Source organism: Mchenga conophoros, linkage group LG23 (genome assembly GCF_057382185.1).
Source record: "Mchenga conophoros isolate Kocher_MC1m ecotype Shallow Benthic linkage group LG23, M_conophoros_male_GT1.1, whole genome shotgun sequence".
In the NCBI taxonomy this organism is placed as follows: domain Eukaryota; kingdom Metazoa; phylum Chordata; class Actinopteri; order Cichliformes; family Cichlidae; genus Mchenga; species Mchenga conophoros.
This window is the reverse complement of record NC_140547.1, coordinates 18,053,147-18,075,874: the sequence shown is the minus strand read 5'-3', so window position 1 is coordinate 18,075,874 and position 22,728 is coordinate 18,053,147. Positions and strand designations below refer to the sequence as shown.

General features: G+C 40.2%; 1 protein-coding gene across 2 annotated transcripts in view; it reads left to right on the top strand.

The window, feature by feature from the left end:
- Nucleotides 1–22,728, top strand: part of LOC146546965 (protein NLRC3-like) — a 33,849-nt gene that overhangs the window by 5,251 nt on the left and 5,870 nt on the right. The window contains exons 2-10 of one of the 2 annotated variants that reach the window (XM_085264019.1): nucleotides 2,201–2,338; nucleotides 2,423–2,521; nucleotides 9,773–9,898; nucleotides 13,444–13,519; nucleotides 14,864–15,092; nucleotides 15,257–15,390; nucleotides 16,919–17,049; nucleotides 19,172–19,345; nucleotides 19,590–19,763. In XM_085264019.1, coding sequence (XP_085120145.1) covers nucleotides 2,250–2,338; nucleotides 2,423–2,521; nucleotides 9,773–9,898; nucleotides 13,444–13,519; nucleotides 14,864–15,092; nucleotides 15,257–15,390; nucleotides 16,919–17,049; nucleotides 19,172–19,345; nucleotides 19,590–19,763 — 1,232 coding nt within the window. In that variant the 5' untranslated portion in view covers nucleotides 2,201–2,249. Of the gene's footprint in view, nucleotides 1–2,200; nucleotides 2,339–2,422; nucleotides 2,522–9,772; nucleotides 9,899–13,443; nucleotides 13,520–14,863; nucleotides 15,093–15,256; nucleotides 17,050–19,171; nucleotides 19,346–19,589; nucleotides 19,764–22,728 lie in introns of both variants that reach the window. The other variant, XM_085264018.1, reaches the window with a different exon arrangement.

Below are 22,728 nucleotides of genomic sequence, written 5' to 3'. Positions count from 1 at the left end.
GCTGTTATCTGTCCAGGATAGCGGCCCGATTTCTAAGCCCTATGATAATTTATAAGCGCTTCCCGCAGCTCGACAGAAGGTAGTGTGCGTTAAAATGATTTAGGAACCAACAGCTGAGGTTTGGCCAGCTTATAAAATAAATGAAAAACAAAAAGCAAAACAAAAAAGTTCTTCCTGCTCTGGTAATTAGACTGTAGCCAGTAGACCGAGAAAGGCTCTTAAAAATCAAAGCTTATAAATAGCAGTTTTTCCAGGAGCCCTCCACAGAGTGGATTCTTCAATTAATGGTGAATAACTCTAACCTGGAGATGATTTATCAAACGGCCTCTTGATACACTGTCTTCAACTGCTGGACTTGAATTGAGCTCTCAGCAAACTGCTAAGCGTGGAGAGAGAGAGGGGTTAACATGTTCCATCCATCCATCTATCCATCCATTCGCTTCCGCTTATCCTTTTCAGGGTCGCGGGGGGCGCTGGAGCCTATCCCAGCTGTCATAGGGCGAGAGGCGGGGTACACCCTGGACAGGTCGCCAATCTGTCGCAGGGCCAACACACAGGGACAAACAACCATTCGCACTCACATTCACTCGCACATTCACACCTAGTGACAATTTGGATTATCCAATTAACCTATCCCCACGCAAACACGGGGAGAACATGCAAACTCCACACAGAAAGACCCCGGCCTGATGTTGGAATTGAACTCAGGCCCTTCTTGCTGTGCGGCAACAGTGCTAACCACCGTGCCACCGTGCTGCCGTTAACATGTTCCATGCAGTGTAAACGCACACATTCATATTTTAAACAGTCAAAAAAAAAAAAAAAGACAGGTTCGGGCCACAAGAAAATGTGAAGATGGTGGTAGGATGGCAGTCAAAACTTATCAAAAAAGATCAAAGCTTATTACAAATCATTTTGAAAGATTAAAGCCAACCTCATTCAATAAAATAATTAGGTCACAAAGGTCACAAATAATCACATTTTGATACTTAATCCCACTTTGCAGACAGGTTTGGCCCAATTTCTGGTGTCAAGCCAGCACTGCTGGCTGACTTCTGGCATGGTAAGTGGTATGTCATCCAGATATGGGCCAGGCCTGGAGTTGATGGCACTGTTTATATGATGGCATGCCACATCTGACCCGATTGTGGTTTGGTTTATGTGGCCCAGGCTCATAGAAAAGAGGCCCAGATCCGGCATCAAGCTGGCACTTCTAACTGACTGGTGTCATGGCAGAGTGTATGTCAACCAGATGTGGGCCAGGTCTAGCAATTATAGTACTATTTATGTTCGTATTTTCCTATTTTAGTTAGAAGACCCAAATGCCTTGTTGCAATACTATACTGCTGTGGTAGCCAACGTTTCAAATGCAGGTTTGACAGGTTTGTCAGTGTACACTTTATCTAAAACCTAGTGAGGGTTTGCACATCTTTTCTGCTGGGTAGCTGTAGCTCAGGAGGTAGAGCAGGTCACTTACTGACCGGAAGGTTAGTGGTTCGATCCCTGGCTCTTCCAGTCTGTATGTCAAGAGAATTAATGTAGTTAGGAAGCAGCTTAGACAAAGTGTGTAATTGGGTAAATGTGGTATGTTGTATAGAGCACTGTGAGTAATCCAGTGCTATATATCAGTCCATTCATTGTCTGAACAGAGTTTTGTCATGTTACTTTTGTACTATTATGTTCCAGCACATGTTGTTATTGCGTGGCTTGATTAATGTATATATTAGGCTGAAAACTGGGGCCAGAGTTGAAACTGTTCTGGGCCACCACAGGGCCCGCAGTGTGTCTGCAACTGGCCCGTGGCTGCATAGAACTTACACATGGCCCACATATCGCAAAGAATGATGGCCTTTTGGTGGCCCAGACCAGGTTTGCCAGAGGTAATCCACACATGGGCCAGCACAGGATATCTAGTGTGTCTGCAACTGGGCTTGTTCTGGCCCATGTGTGGGACACCTCGGGCAAACCAGATCTGGGCCACCAGAGGGCCGTCATTCTTTGCAGTATATGGACCATGTTTAAGCACACTGTGTGGGCCAGATCCAGGCCATGCCAATTTTGCTATCTGGGATGTGTCTCTTATTTTCTCTTCTGACACTGAGATGAAGCAGAAAAGAACAGCTGATATTTGGACAGCACACATGATGGAAAGGAGGATTTGAGTTGATGTGCACATGAATGATTTGTGTTTCCTCTGCAGGTGAAGGTAGAAAGTGTGTGTGAGCTGATGTGGATGTGAATTCAGCAGCATGGATCAGTGTGAGGACAGAGAGGAGGGAGTCCCTCCCTCTAAAACCACTCTGTGTGGGGAACATGAGAGCCAGACCAAAGCTCAGAGGTGAGATGACCATCTCTAACTGTCCATGACTCTTTAACATGTCGCAGCTCAGCTCTCACATCACTGCTCCATTATTATTCACAGGAACCAACCTGAACCTCAACCCAGCTGTGTGTCCTTAAAGAGTGACCAGTCTAAAAAACGCTTGATTGAATTTAAGGAACAACCCTCTGCTGCAGAGAGGTGAGCTGATGGGAACATTAACTTTTTGATTGCTGATAATTTGTGTCTGATTTAAATGAACTACTTGTTTAATGGTTGCCAAAGTGCTTCCTCATAGGGGGCCATATGATATGTTGGGGTTTCTTTGTGTTATTTGACACTATATAAATAAAACTGAATGGTCTCCTCTTCAGCAGATACAAGTTCATAAAGTATTTCTGGTCTGTAGTAGTATAATTAATTTGATGTTGCTGTAATTGCATAATGAGAGGGGGGTAATTGGGGGTTGTTTCCTATTTTCTTTTTCCTCCTTTAGCTGATGATACAGTGGGGCAAAAAAGTATTTAGTCAGCCACCGATTGTGCAAGTTCCCCCACTTAAAATGATGACAGAGGTCAGTAATTTGCACCAGAGGTACACTTCAACTGTGAGAGACAGAATGTGAAAAAAAAATCCATGAATTCACATGGTAGGATTTGTAAAGAATTTATTCGTAAATTAGGGTGGAAAATAAGTATTTGGTCACCTCAAACATGGAAAATCTCTGGCTCTCACAGACCTGTAACGTCTTCTGTAAGAAGCTTTTCTGTCCCCCACTCGTTACCTGTATGAATGGCACCTGTTTGAACTCATCATCTGTATAAAAGACACCTGTCCACAGCCTCAAACAGTCAGACTCCAAACTCCGCCATGGCCAAGACCAAAGAGCTTTCGAGGGACACCAGGAAAAGTATTGTAGACCTGCACCAGATTGGGAAGCGTGAATCTACAATAGGCAAGGAGCTTGGTGTGAAAAAATCAACTGTGGGAGCAATCATCAGAAAATGGAAGACATACAAGACCACTGATAATCTCCCTCGATCTGGGGCTCCACGCAAGATCTCATCCCGTGGGGTCAAAATGATCATGAGAACGGTGAGCAAAGATCCCAGAACCACACGGGGGGACCTGGTGAATACCTGCAGAGAGCTGGGACCAAAGTAACAAAGGTCACCATCAGTAACACACTACAACGGCAGGGAATCAAATCCCGCAGTGCCAGACGTGTTCCGCTGCTGAAGCCAGTGCATGTCCAGGCCACTCTGAAGCTTGCCAGAGAGCACATGGATGATACAGCAGAGGATTGGGAGAATGTCATGTGGTCAGATGAAACCAAAGTAGAACTTTTTGGTATAAACTCAACTCGTCGTGTTTGGAGGAAGAAGAATAGTGAGTTGCATCCCAAGAACACCATACCTACTGTGAAGCATGGGGGTGGAAACATCATGCTATGGGGCTGTTTTTCTGCCAAGGGGACAGGACGACTGATCCGTGTTAAGGACAGAATGAATGGGGCCATGTATCGTGAGATTTTGAGCCAAAACCTCCTTCCATCAGTGAGAACTTTGAAGATGAAACGAGGCTGGGTCTTCCAACATGACAATGATCCAAAACACACCGCCCGGGCAACAAAGGAGTGGCTCCGTAAGAAGCATTTGAAAGTCCTGGAGTGGCCTAGCCAGTCTCCAGACCTCAACCCCATAGAAAATCTGTGGCGGGAGTTGAAAGTCCGTGTTGCTCGGCTACAGCCCCAAAACATCACTGCTCTCGAGAAGATCTGCATGGAGGAATGGGCCAAAATACCAGCTACTGTGTGTGCAAACCTGGTAAAGACCTATAGTAAACGTTTGACCTCTGTTATTGCCAACAGAGGAATATTTCTAACATTTTGAGTTATTTTCCAATGTTAGAAAATCAGCACTGCTCAGTGTTAGCCATTGTTAATCTTCAAAACTGACTAGGTTACTTTTAAACATATAACACTGTCAAAAGTGTTAATTTAACACTCAGTGTTGTATTTAACACTCAGAAGTGTTGACCCATATAGACACTCGATTTTGCTGTGTAGAATTGTTCTGACCATTTCCATGATGTGCTCACACAACTCTTGGTGGCGCTGTCACTTGGTGTTCACTCGCTCTGCGGTAGAGTATCACTTCCTGTTCCTGCTCAAACACAGTGGTGTTTCTGAGTAGCTTATTTGCTTAGCAATTTAATTAACAACTTTTAAATACATTCTTCTTTCATAGTATAATCTTCACGTGCTTCATCCGAAGCACACTTTCTCTGTACTCACTACCTAATTTATAGCCAAAGTATTCACTCACTGTCTCTGTACTGTTTCGCTAGCTTAGCTCGTAGCCGACTCATTAGCACCATGGCTACTTCACCTGTCCCTCCAGCACTTTCTTGCTCATTGTGTCAGATGTTTAGTTACTCCTCGGCCTCCTTTAGCAGTAATGATATCTGTAACAAATGTAGCATATTTGCAGCTCTGGAGGCCAGGATTACTGAATTGGAGACTCGGCTTCGCACCCTTCATTCACCCATAGCTAGCCAGGCCCCTGTAGCTGGTGCAGCCGAAGACAGCGTAGGCCCCGCTAGCTGTTCCCCGGCAGATCCCAAGCAGCTGGGGAAAGAGGGCGGCTGGGTGACGGTGAGGAGGAAGCATAGTCCTAAACAGAAGCCCCAGGTACACCACCAACCCGTTCATGTGTCTAACCGTTTTTCCCCACTCGGCGACACACCCGCCGGGGGTCAAACTCTGTTAATTGGTGATTCTGTTCTCAGACATGTGAAGCTAGAGACACCGGCAACCATAGTCAATTGTCTTCCAGGGGCCAGAGCAGGCGACATTGAAGGAATGACAGACTTTTAATTCATTTGAAAGCCTGATGCTTGAAGGATTGAAGGACATTTAAAACTGCTGGCTAAGGGTAAACGTAAATTCAGTAAGATCATAATTCACGTCGGCAGTAATGACACCCGGTTACACGGGAGGAGGTCACTAAAATCAATATTGAATCGGTGTGCAACTTTGCCAAAACAATGTCGGACTCTGTAGTTTTCTCTGGTCCCCTCCCCAATCAGACCAGGAGTGACATGTTTAGCCGCATGTTCTCCTTAAATTGCTGGCTGTCTGAGTGGTGTCCCAGAAACGATGTGGGCTTCATAGATAATTGGCAAACCTTCTGGAGGAAACCTGGTCTTGTTAAGAGAGATGGCATCCATCCCACTTTGGATGGAGAAGCTGTCATTTCTAGAAATATGGACAAATTTAGTAAACCCCCCAAAATATGACTATCCAGAGTTGGGACCAGGAAGCAGAGTTGCAGTCTTACACGCCTCTCTGCAGCTTCTCTCCTTCTGCTACCCCCCCAAAAACCCATCTCCATAGAGACTGTGTCAGCTCCCAAAAAGACAAAAAACAAACTAAAAACCAGCAACAAACAACTTAAACATAAACAATTACAAAGAAAGAACAATACAGTATCCACATCTGAACCAAAGAGTAAAACAGTGAAATGTGGATTATTAAATATTAGGTCTCTCTCCTCCAAGTCTCTGTTAGTACATGACTTAATAATTGATCAACAAATTGATTTACTCTGCCTTACAGAAACCTGGTTGCAGCAGGATGATTATGTTAGTTTAAATGAATCAACACCCCCGAGTCATTCTAACTACCAGAAATCTCGAAGCACAGGCCGGGGGGGGCGCGGTGTGGCAGCAATTTTTCACACCAGCCTATTAATTAATGAAAGACCAAGACAGACTTTTAATTCATTTGAAAGCCTGATGCTTAGCCTCGTCCACCCCAGCTGTAAAACTCAGAAACCAGTCTTACTTGTTATCATCTATTGTCCACCTGGGCCTTACACAGAGTTTCTGTCTGATTTCTCATACTTTTTATCTGATTTAGTTCTCAGCTCAGATAAAATAATTATTGTGGGTGATTTTAACATCCATGTAGATGCTAAAAATGACAGCCTCAACATGGCATTTAATCTGTTATTAGACTCAATTGGTTTCTCTCAAAATGTAAAAGAACCCACCCACCACTTTAATCACACTCTAGATCTTGTTTTAACATATGGCATAGAAACTGAACATTTAACAGTGTTTCCTGAAAACCCTCTCCTGTCTGATCATTTCCTGATAACATTTACATTTACAATAATTGATTACACAGCGGTGGAGAGTAGACTTTATCACAGTAGATGTCTTTCTGAAAGCGCTGTAACTAAGTTTAAGAATATAATCCACCCACTGTTATCATCTTCAATGCCCTGTACCAACATAGAGCAGAGCAGCTATCTGAACGCTACCCCAACAGAAGTCGATTATCTTGTTAATAATTTCACCTCCTCACTACGTACGACTCTGGATATTGTAGCTCCTGTGAAAACTAAGGTCTCTAATCAGAAGTACCTGACTCCGTGGTATAATTCTCAAACACGTACCCTAAAGCAGATGACTCGTAATCTGGAGAGGAAATGGCGTGTCACAAATTTAGAGGATCATCATTTAGCCTGGAGAAATAGTTTGCTGCTTTATAAGAAAGCCCTCCGCAAAGCCAGAACATCTTACTATTCATCACTGATTGAAGAAAATAAGAACAACCCCAGGTTTCTCTTCAGCACTGTAGCCAGGCTGACAAAAAGTCAGAGCTCTTTTGAGCCAACAATCCCTTTAACGTTAACTAGTAATGACTTCATGAACTTCTTCACAAATAAAATTTTTATCATTAGAGAAAAAATTACCAGTAATCATCCCACAGATGTAATATTATCTACAGCTACTCTTGGTACCATTGATGTTAAGTTAGACTCTTTTTCTCTAATTGATCTTTCTGAGTTAACTTCAATAATTATTTCCTCCAAACCATCAACGTGTCTTTTAGACCCCATTCCTACAAAACTGCTCAAAGAAGTCCTTTGAGCAGTTTAATTAATTCTTCGATCTTAAATATGATTAACCTATCTCTAATGATCGGCTATGTACCACAGGCCTTCAAGCTAGCTGTAGTTAAACCTTTACTCAAAAAGCCATCTCTAGACCCAGCAGTCTTAGCTAATTATAGGCCAATCTCCAACCTTCCTTTCATATCAAAAATCCTTGAAAGAGTAGTTGTCAAACAGCTAACAGATCATCTGCAGAGGAATGGGTTATTTGAAGAGTTTCAGTCAGGTTTCAGAGCTCAGCACAGCACAGAAACAGCTTTAGTGAAGGTTACAAATGATCTTCTTATGGCCTCTGACAGTGGACTCATCTCTGTGCTTGTCTTGTTAGACCTTAGTGCAGCATTTGATACTGTCGACCATAATATCCTATTAGAGCGATTAGAACATTCTGTAGGTATTACAGGTACTGCACTGCAGTGGTTTGTATCATATCTATCTAATAGACTCCAGTTTGTTCATGTAAATGGAGAGTCCTCTTCACACACTGAGGTTAATTATGGAGTTCCACAGGGTTCGGTGCTAGGACCAATTCTGTTTACATTATACATGCTTCCCTTAGGCAGCATCATTAGAAGACATAGCATACATTTTCACTGCTATGCAGATGACACCCAGCTCTATCTGTCCATGAAGCCAGACAACACACACCAATTAGTTAAACTGCAGGAATGTCTTAAAGACATAAAGACCTGGATGGCCGCTAACTTTCTGCTTCTTAATTCAGATAAAACTGAGGTTATTGTACTCGGCCCTGAAAAGCCTAGAAATATGGTATCTAACCAGATTCTTACTCTGGATGGCATTACCTTGGCCTCCAGTAACACTGTGAGGAACCTTGGAGTCATTTTTGACCAGGACATGTCCTTCAATGCACATATTAAACAAATATGTAAGACTGCGTTCTTCCATTTGCACAACATCTCTAAAATTAGAAATATCCTGTCTCAGAGTGACGCTGAAAAACTAGTTCATGCATTTATTACTTCCAGGCTGGACTACTGTAATTCATTATTATCAGTATGTCCAAAAAACTCACTGAAAAGCCTTCAGCTAATCCAAAATGCTGCAGCAAGAGTACTGACAGGGACTAGAAAGAGAGAGCATATTTCTCCTGTTTTGGCTTCCCTTCATTGGCTTCCTGTTAAATCCAGAATTGAATTCAAAATCCTGCTCCTCACATACAAGGTCTTAAATAATTAGGCCCCATCTTATCTCAATGACCTTGTAGTACCATATCACCCTATTAGAGCACTTCGCTCTCGCTCTGCAGGCCTACTTGTTGTTCCTAGAGTATTTAAAAGTAGAATGGGAGGCAGAGCCTTCAGTTTTCAGGCCCCTCTTCTGTGGAACCAGCTTCCAGTTTGGATTCAGGAGACAGACACTATCTCTACTTTTAAGATTAGGCTTAAAACTTTCCTTTTTGCTAAAGCATATAGTTGGGGCTGGACCAGGTGACCCTGAATCCTCCCTTAGTTATCAAATCAAATCAAATCAAATCACTTTTATTGTCACATCACATGTGCAGGTACATTGGTACAGCACATGTGAGTGAAATTCTTGTGTGCGAGCTTCACAAGCAACAGAGTTGTGCAAATACAATAATGTAAACAAGCAAAATACAAGAATGGCTACATCTGAAACTAATAAATATATGTACAGTATATAATAGTATATGCATTATGCTGCAATAGACATAGGCTGCCGGGGGATTCCCATGATGCATTGAGTTTTTCCTTTCCAGTCACCTTTCTCACTCACTATGTATTAACAGACCTCTCTGCATTGAATCATATCTGTTATTAACCTCTGTCTCTCTTCCACAGCATGTCTTTTATCCTGTCTTCCTTCTCTCACCCCAACCGGTCGCAGCAGATGGCCGCCCCTCCGTGAGCCTAGTTCTGCCGGAGGTTTCTTTCTGTTAAAAGGGAGTTTTTCCTTCCCACTGTTGCCAAAGTGCTTGCTCATAGGGGGTCATATGATTGTTGGGTTTTTTTCTCTGTATCTATGAAGCGCCTTGAGGCGACTTTTGTTGTGATTTGGCGCTATATAAATAAAATTGAATTGAATTGAATTGAATTTCTAATGAGACTTCGGCAAAACTAGTTGTATCAACTGAAACGCCAGTGACATCTCTCTGGTTCTTACTCAGATCTATGTTGGAGTTTTTGCTATTAAGAACACGACTTTCAGATTCTGATAATTTGCTGTAGATTGTGTTTAGACCTGTTGCTTATTGGTTTGTTTTCCATTTTTCAGCTAATAGCTCTTCGAGAATCACTTCGTTGGTACATAAATGCTATTTTATGGCTGTCAAACTGTGTTATCTCTGACATTTCCATAGATTCAACTAAAGAAATGGGAACAAATGTGTTCTTACACCAGGTCACTATGTGTAAACAGAACCCATGCAAACTCCACACAGAAACTCTGCAGCCAGAATGCTACTACTGCTAATATACTCAAATCACTGCTCGATCATTATTCACAGGAAAAAACACGGAATTAAACGCAAACATCATCCTGGATCTGAACCCAGCTTAGTGTCCGTTAAGAGTGACCAGTCTAAAAAACGCTTGATTGAATTTAAGGAGCAACAACCCTCTGCTGCAGAGAGGTAAGCTGATAGTAACATGAACTCTTTGATACCTGTCAGTTTGGTGTCTGATTTAAATTAACTACTTGATGGTGTATTATGGTTACCAAAGTGCTTGCTCATAAGGGGCCATATGATTGTAAAGATTTCTCTGCATTAATGTGGGGTCTTTATCTTATAATACAAAGTGCCTTGAGGCGGCAGTTGTTGTGTTTTGGTGCTTTATAAATTAAACTGATCTCTCTTTAGAAGATCAAAGTTCTTCAAAGTTCTTTCTGGTCTGTATATGAAGTATAATTAATTTGACGTTAAGCTAAAGCTTAATGTTAAGCCTGCTTAATCCATTCCCAAATCATGTTTAATGTGTACTTGTTCCTGGGTTATTTCCAGACATCCTAACCAATTTCCTTCCATCTAAAGTTGACCATCTGGGACTTCTTCCAGACCTTGGCACAGGGCTGACACATCATGATAACTTGTACTTATTTACAATTGCAAGAACTGATGATTTTGGAATCTGCAGTGTTTTGAAATTGTTCCAGGAGACCATCCCAGCTTGTATAAATCTATAGTTCCTCTTAGATCTTCACTGAGTTCTTTGGACATTCCTATTGTGCAAAGTATTGGTTAAAACAAATGCTTTTTATGCTGCCAAAGACAAACTATCACAATTTTTCAGTTGTCCCTGGCTGCAACAATGTGTTTCCTGTTTTAAAATCAAGGATATACTGTTCAGTTTCATACCTGTCTGTTCGGTAGTAAGTGGTTCCTTCTTGTTTGGCTAGATGCACTCTTACAGGAAAATCCAGCTGTTAGCTGTGATATTCCGGTTTGTGAAGCACTTTAAAAATTAGGCCTTGCATTCACTTTGCTTATCCTCACTTCTGATCCAACCTAATATCATGAAAAAGCATGTAATAGCCATGCACTATGTCCATTTCATGCTTTGCCTCTCAAAACATGAAATGTACAGGCACATAGAAGTTGCAATAAATTGCAGTAATAGCAGAATGAGATATTTTATCTCAAGCCAACATGAAAATTAAATCCAGGAAAGTTTTTAAACAGATATTATTAACACATTTACATATATATACATAATAGCCCGCTAGCTTAATTGATTCTGATGATTAAGGACCCTGCAATGTACTTAATATGTTTTTTGCTGACTACCAACTTCGTGGGTTTAAATATATTATCTCACCATGCTTCTTCATGCATGTCTATTTTACATTTTGGAGAGGCAAAGCCAGAAATGGACATGTTTATAACATGTTTGATACAGTGATACTGGGTTGTCTAATATGAAGTAATCCAGTCAGTGAGATGACATGAAGAAAAAAAAAAAAGGTCTCCAAAAAGTTTAGCACCTTTCATTCTTCTTGTCTTTAATAGTAAGTGGCTAGCTGGACTCAGTCGGAAAAATCCAGCTGTTAGCAGTAATGTTCAGGTTTGTAAAGCACTTTATAAATGAGGACAGTGTGGAGGAGAACCTATTTAAGTCAGGTAAGAGGTGTTTCACCGGAGTCAAAAAGTTGTTTGTTTCTTCCTCTAGTCGGTTGCAGTGCAGTCAGCAGCAATCAGTAGTCTCCCTTTTCCGAAGCACATCCAAACTACAAAACTAGGTTTCTTAGCAAAGCACGGATGGGAATCCCATCAGTAGTATGTCTGCGAAAAAGCTAAAACAATGCAGAGTCTCAGAGGAAGAGATGCCACACTTTTTGGAGACCTTACTTTTCTCCTGTCATCTCACTGGCTGAATTCCGTAATATTATTTCATATTATTTCCAAATGTAAGTGAAGGAGATTTTAATGTGGAGATTTTTTTTTTTCTTTTTGGCTGCAGATGTGCTGATCGATGATAGAATTTCCAATTGTCTTCAGTAACAACAGTTATGTTTTTGGTGTGACATGGATGTAGTAACCTCTTATGTAGTAAACTGTTTCATTGTGCTTGGGAAAGGTGAGAATATTTTATTGCATAAAGTAGTGCTGATCGCATCGCAAACGTCTGCTTTGTCAAGTGATTGCATGGCCCAGTACAACTGGCCTGGCAGTCTGATGACTTAAACAGGCCATCCTCCACACAGTCCTCATTTATAAAGTGCTTTATTAATGAGTCAATTTAGCTAAACAACAAAGAAAGATTTACTGCTAAAGAGACAGACAGTGAAAGTGGACTGTATATCCTAGATCTCTTAACATAAAACTCTTGGGAAAGACTGTTGCAGCCAGGAACAGGTCAAAATTGATCTCTTTAAATGTTCTTAAAAATTAAACTTTACTTATCATTTGTTTCTTAAATTGAAAAAAAAAAATCAAATAGATGTAACAATGTTACATCTATTTGATTTTTTTTTTTAAAGCTGTGCTCCATCATGTAAATGAGCTTTTGTATGTGCATTGTTTTACATCCTCTTTAATTACTAAGCTAATATATTTCAACAAAGTTACCTTGGCACATTTTGCTCAGTGGTTATTAATCCAGCATGGCAGACAGAGAAAAGGAGGGAGAGGCAGGATTTGATCTTCTGCTTTCTGATTGGTTGAGCTCTACCCCTAGTCCCTCCATGCCTCCTCCAACTCTCCTGTCTCACATCATAGCTACAAATGTACACGTTTTAGTTTTGTAACACATTTGCAACAAGCAAAGCATACAAATTAACAAACTTGTGATTAGAGTGGCTGTAATTGAGCAGTTGTATTAACTGACTTGAGAGTTTGTAATCACAGAATTGTGGTTGTACGAAGTACCAAAATAAAGTAAAATTTGACTTACTAGGTTTTTCTATGTATTCTAATCCTTATTCTATAAGTTCTCACTTATCTAAAAGCTGTCACATTTTGCAACATGTGAATTTGAAGATTCCCAAATGGATTCTAACATCGTGTTCTTACAGTGACAGAGATCATTATAAGGCTCTGGTGGATCTTGAGAATTTGGCTGATAATTCATTCATTTTAATTGTCTCACAGAAACCACTTCAATTGTTCTCAATATGTGAGACATATACACAGGAATGAGCCCATCAAATCATGCTTTAAAAATCAGCAAAATTATTTTAACATTCAAAAAGACCAGTAAAGGGACTGTAAAACGGGCATAATGTATTCTTTCCTTCTGCTCCTAGTTAGCACTCTGAATGCACAGTTATGGATCAGTTGTTGATTCATCACATACTGTAGTCCACATAGCAAAACATTGCTGCAGTCAAGTCTGTACATTAGTTTCTCAGAGAGAAAAGATTTAAGGTGATTACAAATCATATGTAATGACAGACAACAAATTAACCCTGGGCTTAAAATATGAGTCAAGGACCACTCTCAGGTTTGTTGCTTGATGACTTGGGTTCAAAATAGCTGAGCAATGTGATGATATCTCTCTTGTCTGAGCAGCTTTTTTTGTCCAGATTTTAATATCTAAACTTGCACTGTGCACCGATTGTTTAGCTGTGCACACATTTTTATTTATAGTATGTTGTTAAAGGTATTTTCATAGACAACAAAAACCTGGCCAAAATGTTTTGTCTATATTATTTTTACTCTTCTTCATGATTCCTCCACAGAGTGGACAAGAGCTCAGAGGTTCCCAGCGGTCAGTCTGCCCAGCAGCAACAAACACATCTGGACTCCATATTTATGGTCTGTACACATACAATATTAGTTTTATATTCATTCTGTTCACAGTCATGTTCATGATGGGTATGGGGGTATGGGAATTGGTTGTCTCTCATGTAGAAGGTTGATGGTCACATCTCCACCTCCTTCCATCTACATGCCATAGTGTGATACATGTAGTTATTCTTATATCCCTTTCTCCCAGTGACAAGGAGGGAGTTCATGCAAGACGTTTACCTAAATAAAACGTAACCTAAACAAGATGCAAAGACCACCAATAAGTTGATGTTCTATTCGATTGCATGAAAGACCTGGGCCACCTTTAATGAGGCTATACTCCAACTCAGTTCAACTTAGATAAGCATTTAGCAAACCACAAGCCAACTTGTAAATCATTAGTGACTTAAAGTTTAATCTTACCAGTGGATCTAAAGATCTCAAACAAGCACCTAAACTCCCTCCTTGTCACCTCAAAGTAGGTGACAAGGAGGGAGTTTACACAAAAAGTTTACATAAATATAAAATCATTTATTAAACATAACCTAACCAAGACACAAAGGTCACCAATAATTTGATGCCAGGTGCAGTGGAAGACCTAGGCCAGCTTTTATAGGCCATTGCTTTCATGAGTGTGAGAAGGTCACAACAGAGAGGAGCTGTTATATAGAAATATATCTCAATTCTTTTAAATAAGCGATGCTTTGAATTTCAAGGAGGGACCTAGTTCTTACTGCAAACAGTTAGAGTGATTTAATAATATTCAACCCAGTGTTGAACATGAACATGGTTGTAGTAAAGAAATACTGCAGTGATGAACCAACATACAAGCTCAACAAAACCTGGATTTTCTGTCATATTTTAAAGAGATCGCGGTATCTTATTTCTTCTTATCTCAAAAAAAGCATGCTTCTCTCAGACTGCAGGCTTACTTCTGGTTCTTAGAGCTTTTAAAAGTGGAATGGCAGGAAGAACCTTCAACTGCAAAGCCCATCTTGGGTAGAACCAGCTCCCAGTTTGGTTTCAGAAAACAGAGATGCTCTCTGGTTTTAGGATTAGACATTTAGTGTTACTTTGTGGTTAAAGTTTTGAGTTAGGGCTTGATTATGTGAGCCTGAACCATCCCATAGTTATTTTGCTATAAGCTCAGGTTTCTGGGGGAATTTCATGATGACTGAGTACTTTTCGACTCCCTGTTTTTACTGCCTTGGTATACATTACTGTATGTCATTAAACGTTGTCTTGTCTCACCTTGGGGTATTGTTCTGTTTGTTGCTTCTGGGTGTGTCTTTTCCTTCTGCTTTCCTCTTTACCCAGCACCCTATAGAGATTGAGGGGTGGTTAGATCATTAATGCAGTAATGTTTTCCAGATGCTGGAAGACGACATCATTACTTTTGTGAAGAATGAATTGAAGACGATCCACAAGGTTTTGCGTCAAGATTACCCAGAATGGGCAGAGAGACAAATGGAAGATGAGGAAGTATTAGCAGGTGAGGATGAAGAGCGGAGGAGAAGCAGCAGAAATGCAGTTTTGAAGATCACATTAGACTTCCTCAGGGGAATGAAGCAGGAGGAGCTGGCTGACCGACTGCAGAGCAGTAAGAGGATTTTTCTAAAGATTTATGCTAGATGAAAAAAAAACATTTACTAATGTGTCAAGAGATCTACAAAAATGCATTCAAAAACCTGTTTGTTGTAGAAATAAGTGGCATCTCTAGTTTATAAATACTTAATTGATATTTTTGCCCTTTTGTGCCTTTAGGAACTCCCATTGTAGTTTGTCAGAAACAAAAATCTGCTTTAAAAAAGAAGTTCCAGTGTGTGTTTGAGGGGATTGCTAAAGCAGGAAATCCAGCACTTCTGAATCAGATCTACACAGAGCTCTACATCACAGAGGTAGGGACTGCAGAGGTCAATGATGAACATGAGGTCAGACAGATTGAAACAGCATCCAGGAAACCAGACAGACCAGAAAAAACAATCAGACAAGAAGACATCTTTAAAGCATCACCTGGAAGAGAACAACCAATCAGAACAGTGCTGACAAAGGGAGTGGCTGGCATTGGGAAAACAGTCTTAACACAGAAATACACGCTCGACTGGGCTGAAGACAAAGCCAACCAGGACATCCAGTTCATATTTCCATTCACTTTCAGAGCTGAATGTGCTGAAGGAGGAAAAGTTCAGCTTGGTGGAACTTGTTCATCACTTCTTTACTGAAACCAAAGAAGCAGGAATCGGCAGCTTTGATGACTTCGAGGTTGTGTTCATCTTTGATGGTCTAGATGAGTGTCGACTTCTTCTGGACTTCAACAAAACTGAGAAACTGACTGATGTTACGGTGTCCGCATCAGTGGATGTGCTGCTGATAAACCTCATCAGAGGGAAACTGCTTCCCTCTGCTCACCTCTGGATAACCACACGACCTGCAGCTGCCAATCAGATCCCTGCGGAATGCATTGACAGGGTAACAGAAATTAGAGGGTTCCCTGATACACAGAAGGAGGAGTACTTCAGAAAGAGATTCAGAAGTTGGTGGAAGGCACACAATATCATATCCCACATCAGGACATCACCTAGCCTCCACATCATGTGCCACATCCCAGTCTTCTGCTGGATCACTGCTACAGTTCTGGAGCATGTGCTGAAAACAAGAAAGTGGAATACGATGCCCAAGACCCTGACTGAGATGTACATCCACTTCCTGGTGGTTCAGGCCAAAGTCAAGAACGTCAAGTATGATGGAGGAGCTGAGACAGATCCACACTGGTGTCCAGAGAGCAGGACGATGATTGAGTCACTGGGAAAACTGGCTTTTGATCAGCTGCAGAAAGGAAACCTGATCTTCTATGAATCAGACCTGACAGAGTGTGGCATCGATATCAAAACAGCCTCAGTCTACTCAGGAGTGCTCACACAGATCTTTAAAGAGGAGAGAGGACTGTACCAGGACAAGGTGTTCTGCTTCATCCATCTGAGTGTTCAGGAGTTTCTGGCTGCTCTTCATGTCCACCTGACCTTCATCGACTCTGGAGTCAATCTGCTGGAAGAAAACCACACAACCTCCAGGAAGTTTGAAAGAAGAGAATCTAACGAGAAATACTTCTATCAGACTGCTGTGGACAAGGCCTTAAATAGTCCAAACGGACACCTGGACTTGTTCCTCCGCTTCCTCGTGGGTCTTTCACTGCAGACCAATCAGAATCTACTACAAGGTCTGCTGACACAGACAGGAAGTAGCTCACAGACCAACCAAGAAACAGTCCAGTACATTAAAGTGAAAATTAGCGAGAGTCTGTCTGCAGAGAAAAGCATCAACCTGTTCCACTGTCTGAATGAACTGAATGATCGTTCTCTAGTGGAGGAGATCCAACAGTTCCTGAGTTCAGGAAGTCTCTTGACAAATAATCTGTCTCCTGCACAGTGGTCAGCTCTGGTCTTCATCTTATTGGCATCGGAAGAAGATCTGGATGTGTTTGACTTGAAGAAATTCTCAGCTTCAGAGGAGGCTCTTCTGAGACTGCTACCAGTGATCAAAGCCTCCAACAAAGCTCTGTATGTAAATGTGTGCTCGCTTCTTTAATTTTAAAATGCTGATTATAGTTAACAAAATAGCAAATGCTCAATTGAAAGAACCCCCCCCCCCCACAATATTTTAATAGGTTCTAGCCTCTAATAGAAACTCTTATAGAAACTCTAAAGCTATTGAATATAATTTTCATCAGCATTCAGCATCCACGGTTAAGTATAATATACTTTCAATATATCACAGCATTAGAAAGTGTCAGAGTCTCTGAAACATTTGTGGTTGTAACCCTTATCAGATGGAAGAAAAATGTCAGAATCAATATAAATTCTTGGCTGTTGTGATTTTCAGTGGTCTTCCCCCTGGTTTACTAGTCTCGGTGGTCTGTGCTCTCCATTTCTAATTCATGTTTTTTTGTCACCAGACTTTAACTACATCATTTTCTTTTGTCAGTAATCATAGCTGAGTTTTTACCTCACCTTCAGTACAGAAACTGTAGCAGAGAAGTATAAATCAAGTCTTATCGGACAAGAGCTCCTATAAATTACATTTTACTCATACCTTTGCATCCAGAGCCCAAAAAATTTCATTTGAAGCCAGCATTTCAGTTCATTTCCATGGCAACGTTTTAACAGGGATACGGTTTTATACTGCACTCTCTGAAAGATAAAATCCAGCGTTATGTTCCACAGGTAAAAGCATATAATAAGAAACCTTCCCCTTCTGTAATCTTTGTGCAGTATGTGATAAAGGTCATTTTAAACTGAAACACAGACTTAAAATGCTATATATTTATTTCTGATATAACTTTTTTAGTTATCCATAAATTTTTGTCAAACACCTAGATATTTCCTTTGTTTTTTGTCTGTTCCAACAAGTAAAATAATTTCTTGTGTGAACTCCATCCTAGTCACTGGGAGAAAGGGATATAAGAATAACTACATGTATCACACTATGGCATGTAGATGGAAGGAGGTGGAGATGTGACCATCAACCTTCTACATGAGAGACAACCAATTCCCATACCCCCATACCCATCATGAACATGACTGTGAACAGAATGAATATAAAACTAATATTGTATGTGTACAGACCATAAATATGGAGTCCAGATGTGTTTGTTGCTGCTGGGCAGACTGACCGCTGGGAACCTCTGAGCTCTTGTCCACTCTGTGGAGGAATCATGAAAAAGAGTAAAAATAATATAGACAAAACATTTTGGCCAGGTTTTTGTTGTCTGTCATTACATATGATTTGTAATCACTTTAAATCTTTTCTCTCTGAGAAACTAATGTACAGACTTGACTGCAGCAATGTTTTGCTATGTGGACTACAGTATGTGATGAATCAACAACTGATCCATAACTGTGCATTCAGAGTGCTAACTAGGAGCAGAAGGAAAGAACACATTATGCTTCTCCAAAAGTTGATTCTGTTCATCTGGATGTAGAGTTTTCAGTGGGAGAAACGTTTCATCACTCATCCAAGTAACTTCTTCAGTCTCAGCTGACTGCAGGTTTCCCCAATCTTATAAACAGTACACTTGCATAATGACTGAAACCAGCCCACTGAAGGAACAATGGGCTGGGAGATTTACTTACTTGGATGATTGAGCATGCATCAACACATTATGCTTCTTATACAGTCCCTGTACTGGTGTTTTGAATGTTAAAATAATTTTGATGATTTTTAAAGCATGATTTGATCATTCTGGTTCTTTTTCAGTAGAACCAACCACAAAGCAAACAAACAAAAACCTAGCTCTAAGCTGGAAAATCTAAACACAAAACACTACATGAAACAAGAAACTTAAAACATGGGAAAAGAAACCTGAAACCTGGAAACAACAGGAAGAGAAGCAGACAAACTGAAAATAGACACATGTTAATGGGAGGAAGCAAAGCAGAATAGACTAACACAGGACACAGAGATATCAAAGTAAAACAAGAAATAGACAAACATGGAAAAAATGATGACTAGATGTAACACAAGGAACACATGGGAAGCACAGCAACAAAACCTAAAGGCTAGAAACTATCAAATATATAACCAGAAATGAACTACATCAAAGGATATTAATAATCAAAAACATAAACACTGAGTCACTAGACCTGGGACCTTGACAAATAGAACTTGTTTTTTCTTTCCTAGACTAAGTGTCTGTAACCTTTCGGAGAGAAGCTGTCAAGCTCTGTCGTCAGTTCTCACATCGCAGGCCTCTAGTTTGAAAGAGTTGGACCTAAGTAACAACAACCTGGGGGATTCAGGAGTGATACTTCTGTCTGCTGCACTGAAGAGTCCACAATGTGAACTGGATACTCTCAGGTCAGCTCAAACAATACTGAGTTTCTCTTAAGTGACAGAATAAATTGGTTTAAAATTTTAAGAATAAAAGTCAACTTTTTCCATATGTTACTGTATAATAATGTTTTTCAGTATTTGAGAGTCACATTAAACATTAAGGATTTATTCAAGGCTAAATATTGCTAAATCTAGTATATCTAGTAATTCCATAATGACACATTAATATCAGTATTGTTATTGTCTGTGTTTGTTTCTAATTTTTCAGACTGAGTGTCTGTAACCTCTCAGAGGCGAGCTGTGAAGCTTTATCCTCAGTTCTTGGCTCACAGTCCTCTAGTTTGAAAGAGCTGGACCTGAGTGACAATGATCTAAAGGATTCAGGAGTGAAGCATTTGTCTGTTTGCGTGAAGAGTTCCTATTGTAAACTGGAAACACTCAGGTCAGGATTAAGACTTTTCGCTGACTGCTATTTAAATGTGTAATTATAGTATTGCAGAAACACTTAATCCCAACATTTACCCTTTATTTACATTTGTCCAAAAAAGTATTCAAATCATAATTTATATATAAAATTTATTTTATATTTTTATGTTTTATGTTTGTTTGTTGTTGTTTTTTTAACACACTGGTCAGTTTAGAGTTTTACAATTTCAACAATAATAATTTCCTGCTGAAAAGAAAATGCCCAAAACACAAGTTTAATATAATTTAATGTATTTAATTAGGTATGGTATCAAGTTATGGTATGGTATCACTTCCATTAAAACCCTTGCAAAACATCTTATTTCATCATGTAATCTGCAGCTCTCTTTTGGATCACCTGCTGATAGTGTTTATTCATTTGTCTTTAGGGATTTGCTAGCTTAGCTTAGCTCATAGCCGACTATCTAGCAAACTAGCATGGACTTCACCTATCTCTCCTGAACTTTCCTGCTCAGTATGTCAGATGTTTAGTTATACCTCAGCCTCCTGGCTAATACAATTATTAGTAATAATTGTAGTTATAATAAATGTAGCCCCTTTGCAGCTATAGAAGCTGTGTGTAAGGAGAAGGATTTTAAATTCAATTCTAAATTTTTTCTAGAGCATGTGCACCAAAAAAAAACCAACCTATTTCTGACAGTGCAATTTAAGTTCCCATGAACTACACAGAAAGTCATAAAGTCAAACCTGACTTTTAATAGCACCAGCAAACCTTTGCAAGTGCCTGTAGGAAAAAAGATCTACATTTCCCACTTCTGATTCTCGGAGGTAATGGTAGACATGTGGTAGTTCTTGCTGACAACATGATGACTTGTATTCCAACGTAGGAAGTGCTATGAACAGCTATGATCAGATTGGCAAAGTATGTTCCTGGATTATAATGTTTTGTTGTTGTGTGCGCTTTTTTATGCAGTTTTTGCAAAGTCATTAGTGGAAGGAAACTGCAGCATAGAACAGGCTGAATGCATGATGTATGCAAGTATGAATCCTCCAGTTTCATAGTCAGAAAAAAAAAAATTGCTGTAGTTTATTTGGTTGCAATTATTCTGGGATTTAAAAAATAATTACGTAAATGGGATAGCAGACACTCCCGTGGGTTTAGAAGGGAGAAAGCCCACACTGACCTTTGGATTCCAGTCAAAAACCTACAATTTCAAGAGAACGTGCAGCTAAACGTATCACTCTTGGTCCAGAGAAAACTACAGGGAGTGCAGAATTATTAGGCAAGTTGTATTTTTGAGGAATAATTTTATTATCGAACAACAACCATGTTCTCAATGAACCCAAAATACTCATTAATATCAAAGCTGAATGTTTTTGGAAGTAGTTTTTAGTTTGTTTTTAGTTTTAGCTATTTTAGGGGGATATCTGTGTGTGCAGGTGACTATTACTGTGCATAATTATTAGGCAACTTAACAAAAAACAAATATATACCCATTTCAATTATTTATTTTTACCAGTGAAACCAATATAACATCTCCACATTCACAAATATACATTTCTGACATTCAAAAACAAAAACAAAAACAAATCAGCGACCAATATAGCCACCTTTCTTTGCAAGGACACTCAAAAGCCTGCCATCCATGGATTCTGTCAGTGTTTTGATCTGTTCACCATCAACATTGCGTGCAGCAGCAACCACAGCCTCCCAGACACTGTTCAGAGAGGTGTACTGTTTTCCCTCCTTGTAAATCTCACATTTGATGATGGACCACAGGTTCTCAATGGGGTTCAGATCAGGTGAACAAGGTGGCCATGTCATTAGTTTTTCTTCTTTTATACCCTTTCTTGCCAGCCACGCTGTGGAGTACTTGGACGCGTGTGATGGAGCATTGTCCTGCATGAAAATCATGTTTTTCTTGAAGGATGCAGACTTCTTCCTGTACCACTGCTTGAAGAAGGTGTCTTCCAGAAACTGGCAGTAGGACTGGGAGTTGAGCTTGATGATACCAACCCAAACCAGTACTCCACCTCCACCTTGCTGGCATCTGAGTCGGACTAGAGCTCTCTGCCCTTTACCAATCCAGCCACGGGCCCATCCATCTGGCCCATCAAGACTCACTCTCATTTCATCAGTCCATAAAACCTTAGAAAAACCAGTCTTGAGATATTTCTTGGCCCAGTCTTGACGTTTCAGCTTGTGTGTCTTGTTCAGTGGTGGTCGTCTTTCAGCCTTTCTTACCTTGGCCATGTCTCTGAGTATTGCACACCTTTTCTTTTGGGCACTCCAGTGATGTTGCAGCTCTGAAACATGGCCAAACTGGTGGCAAGTGGCATCTTGGCAGCTGCACGCTTGACTTTTCTCAGTTCATGGTCAGTTATTTTGCGCCTCGGTTTTTCCACACACTTCTTGCGACCCTGTTGACTATTTTGGATGAAACGCTTGATTGTTCGATGATCACGCTTCAGAAGCTTTGCAATTTTGAGACTGCTGCATCCCTCTGCAAGATATCTCACTATTTTTGACTTTTCTGTGCCTGTCAAGTCCTTCTTTTGACCCATTTTGCCAAAGGAAAGGACGTTGCCTAATAATTATGCACACCTGATATAGGGTGTTGATGTCATTAGACCACACCCCTTCTCATTACAGAGATGCACATCACCTAATATGCTTATTTGGTAGTAGGCTTTCGAGCCTATACAGCTTGGAGTAGGACAACATGCATGAAGAGGATGATGTGGACAAAATACTCATTTGCCTTATAATTCTGCACTCTCTGTATAGAATCTGACATTGTTTTGGGAAATGTAAAGACTGATTCGATATTAATTTTAGCCATCTCCAATCTACATAACCTGTTGTCTTTACTGATGATATGAATTATAATTTTACCAAATCTAAATGTATCCTTAGCCGGTAGTTTCAGGTTTCCTTCAATATTGCCTGCTCTGACAATAAAAGACAATTGACGATGGAT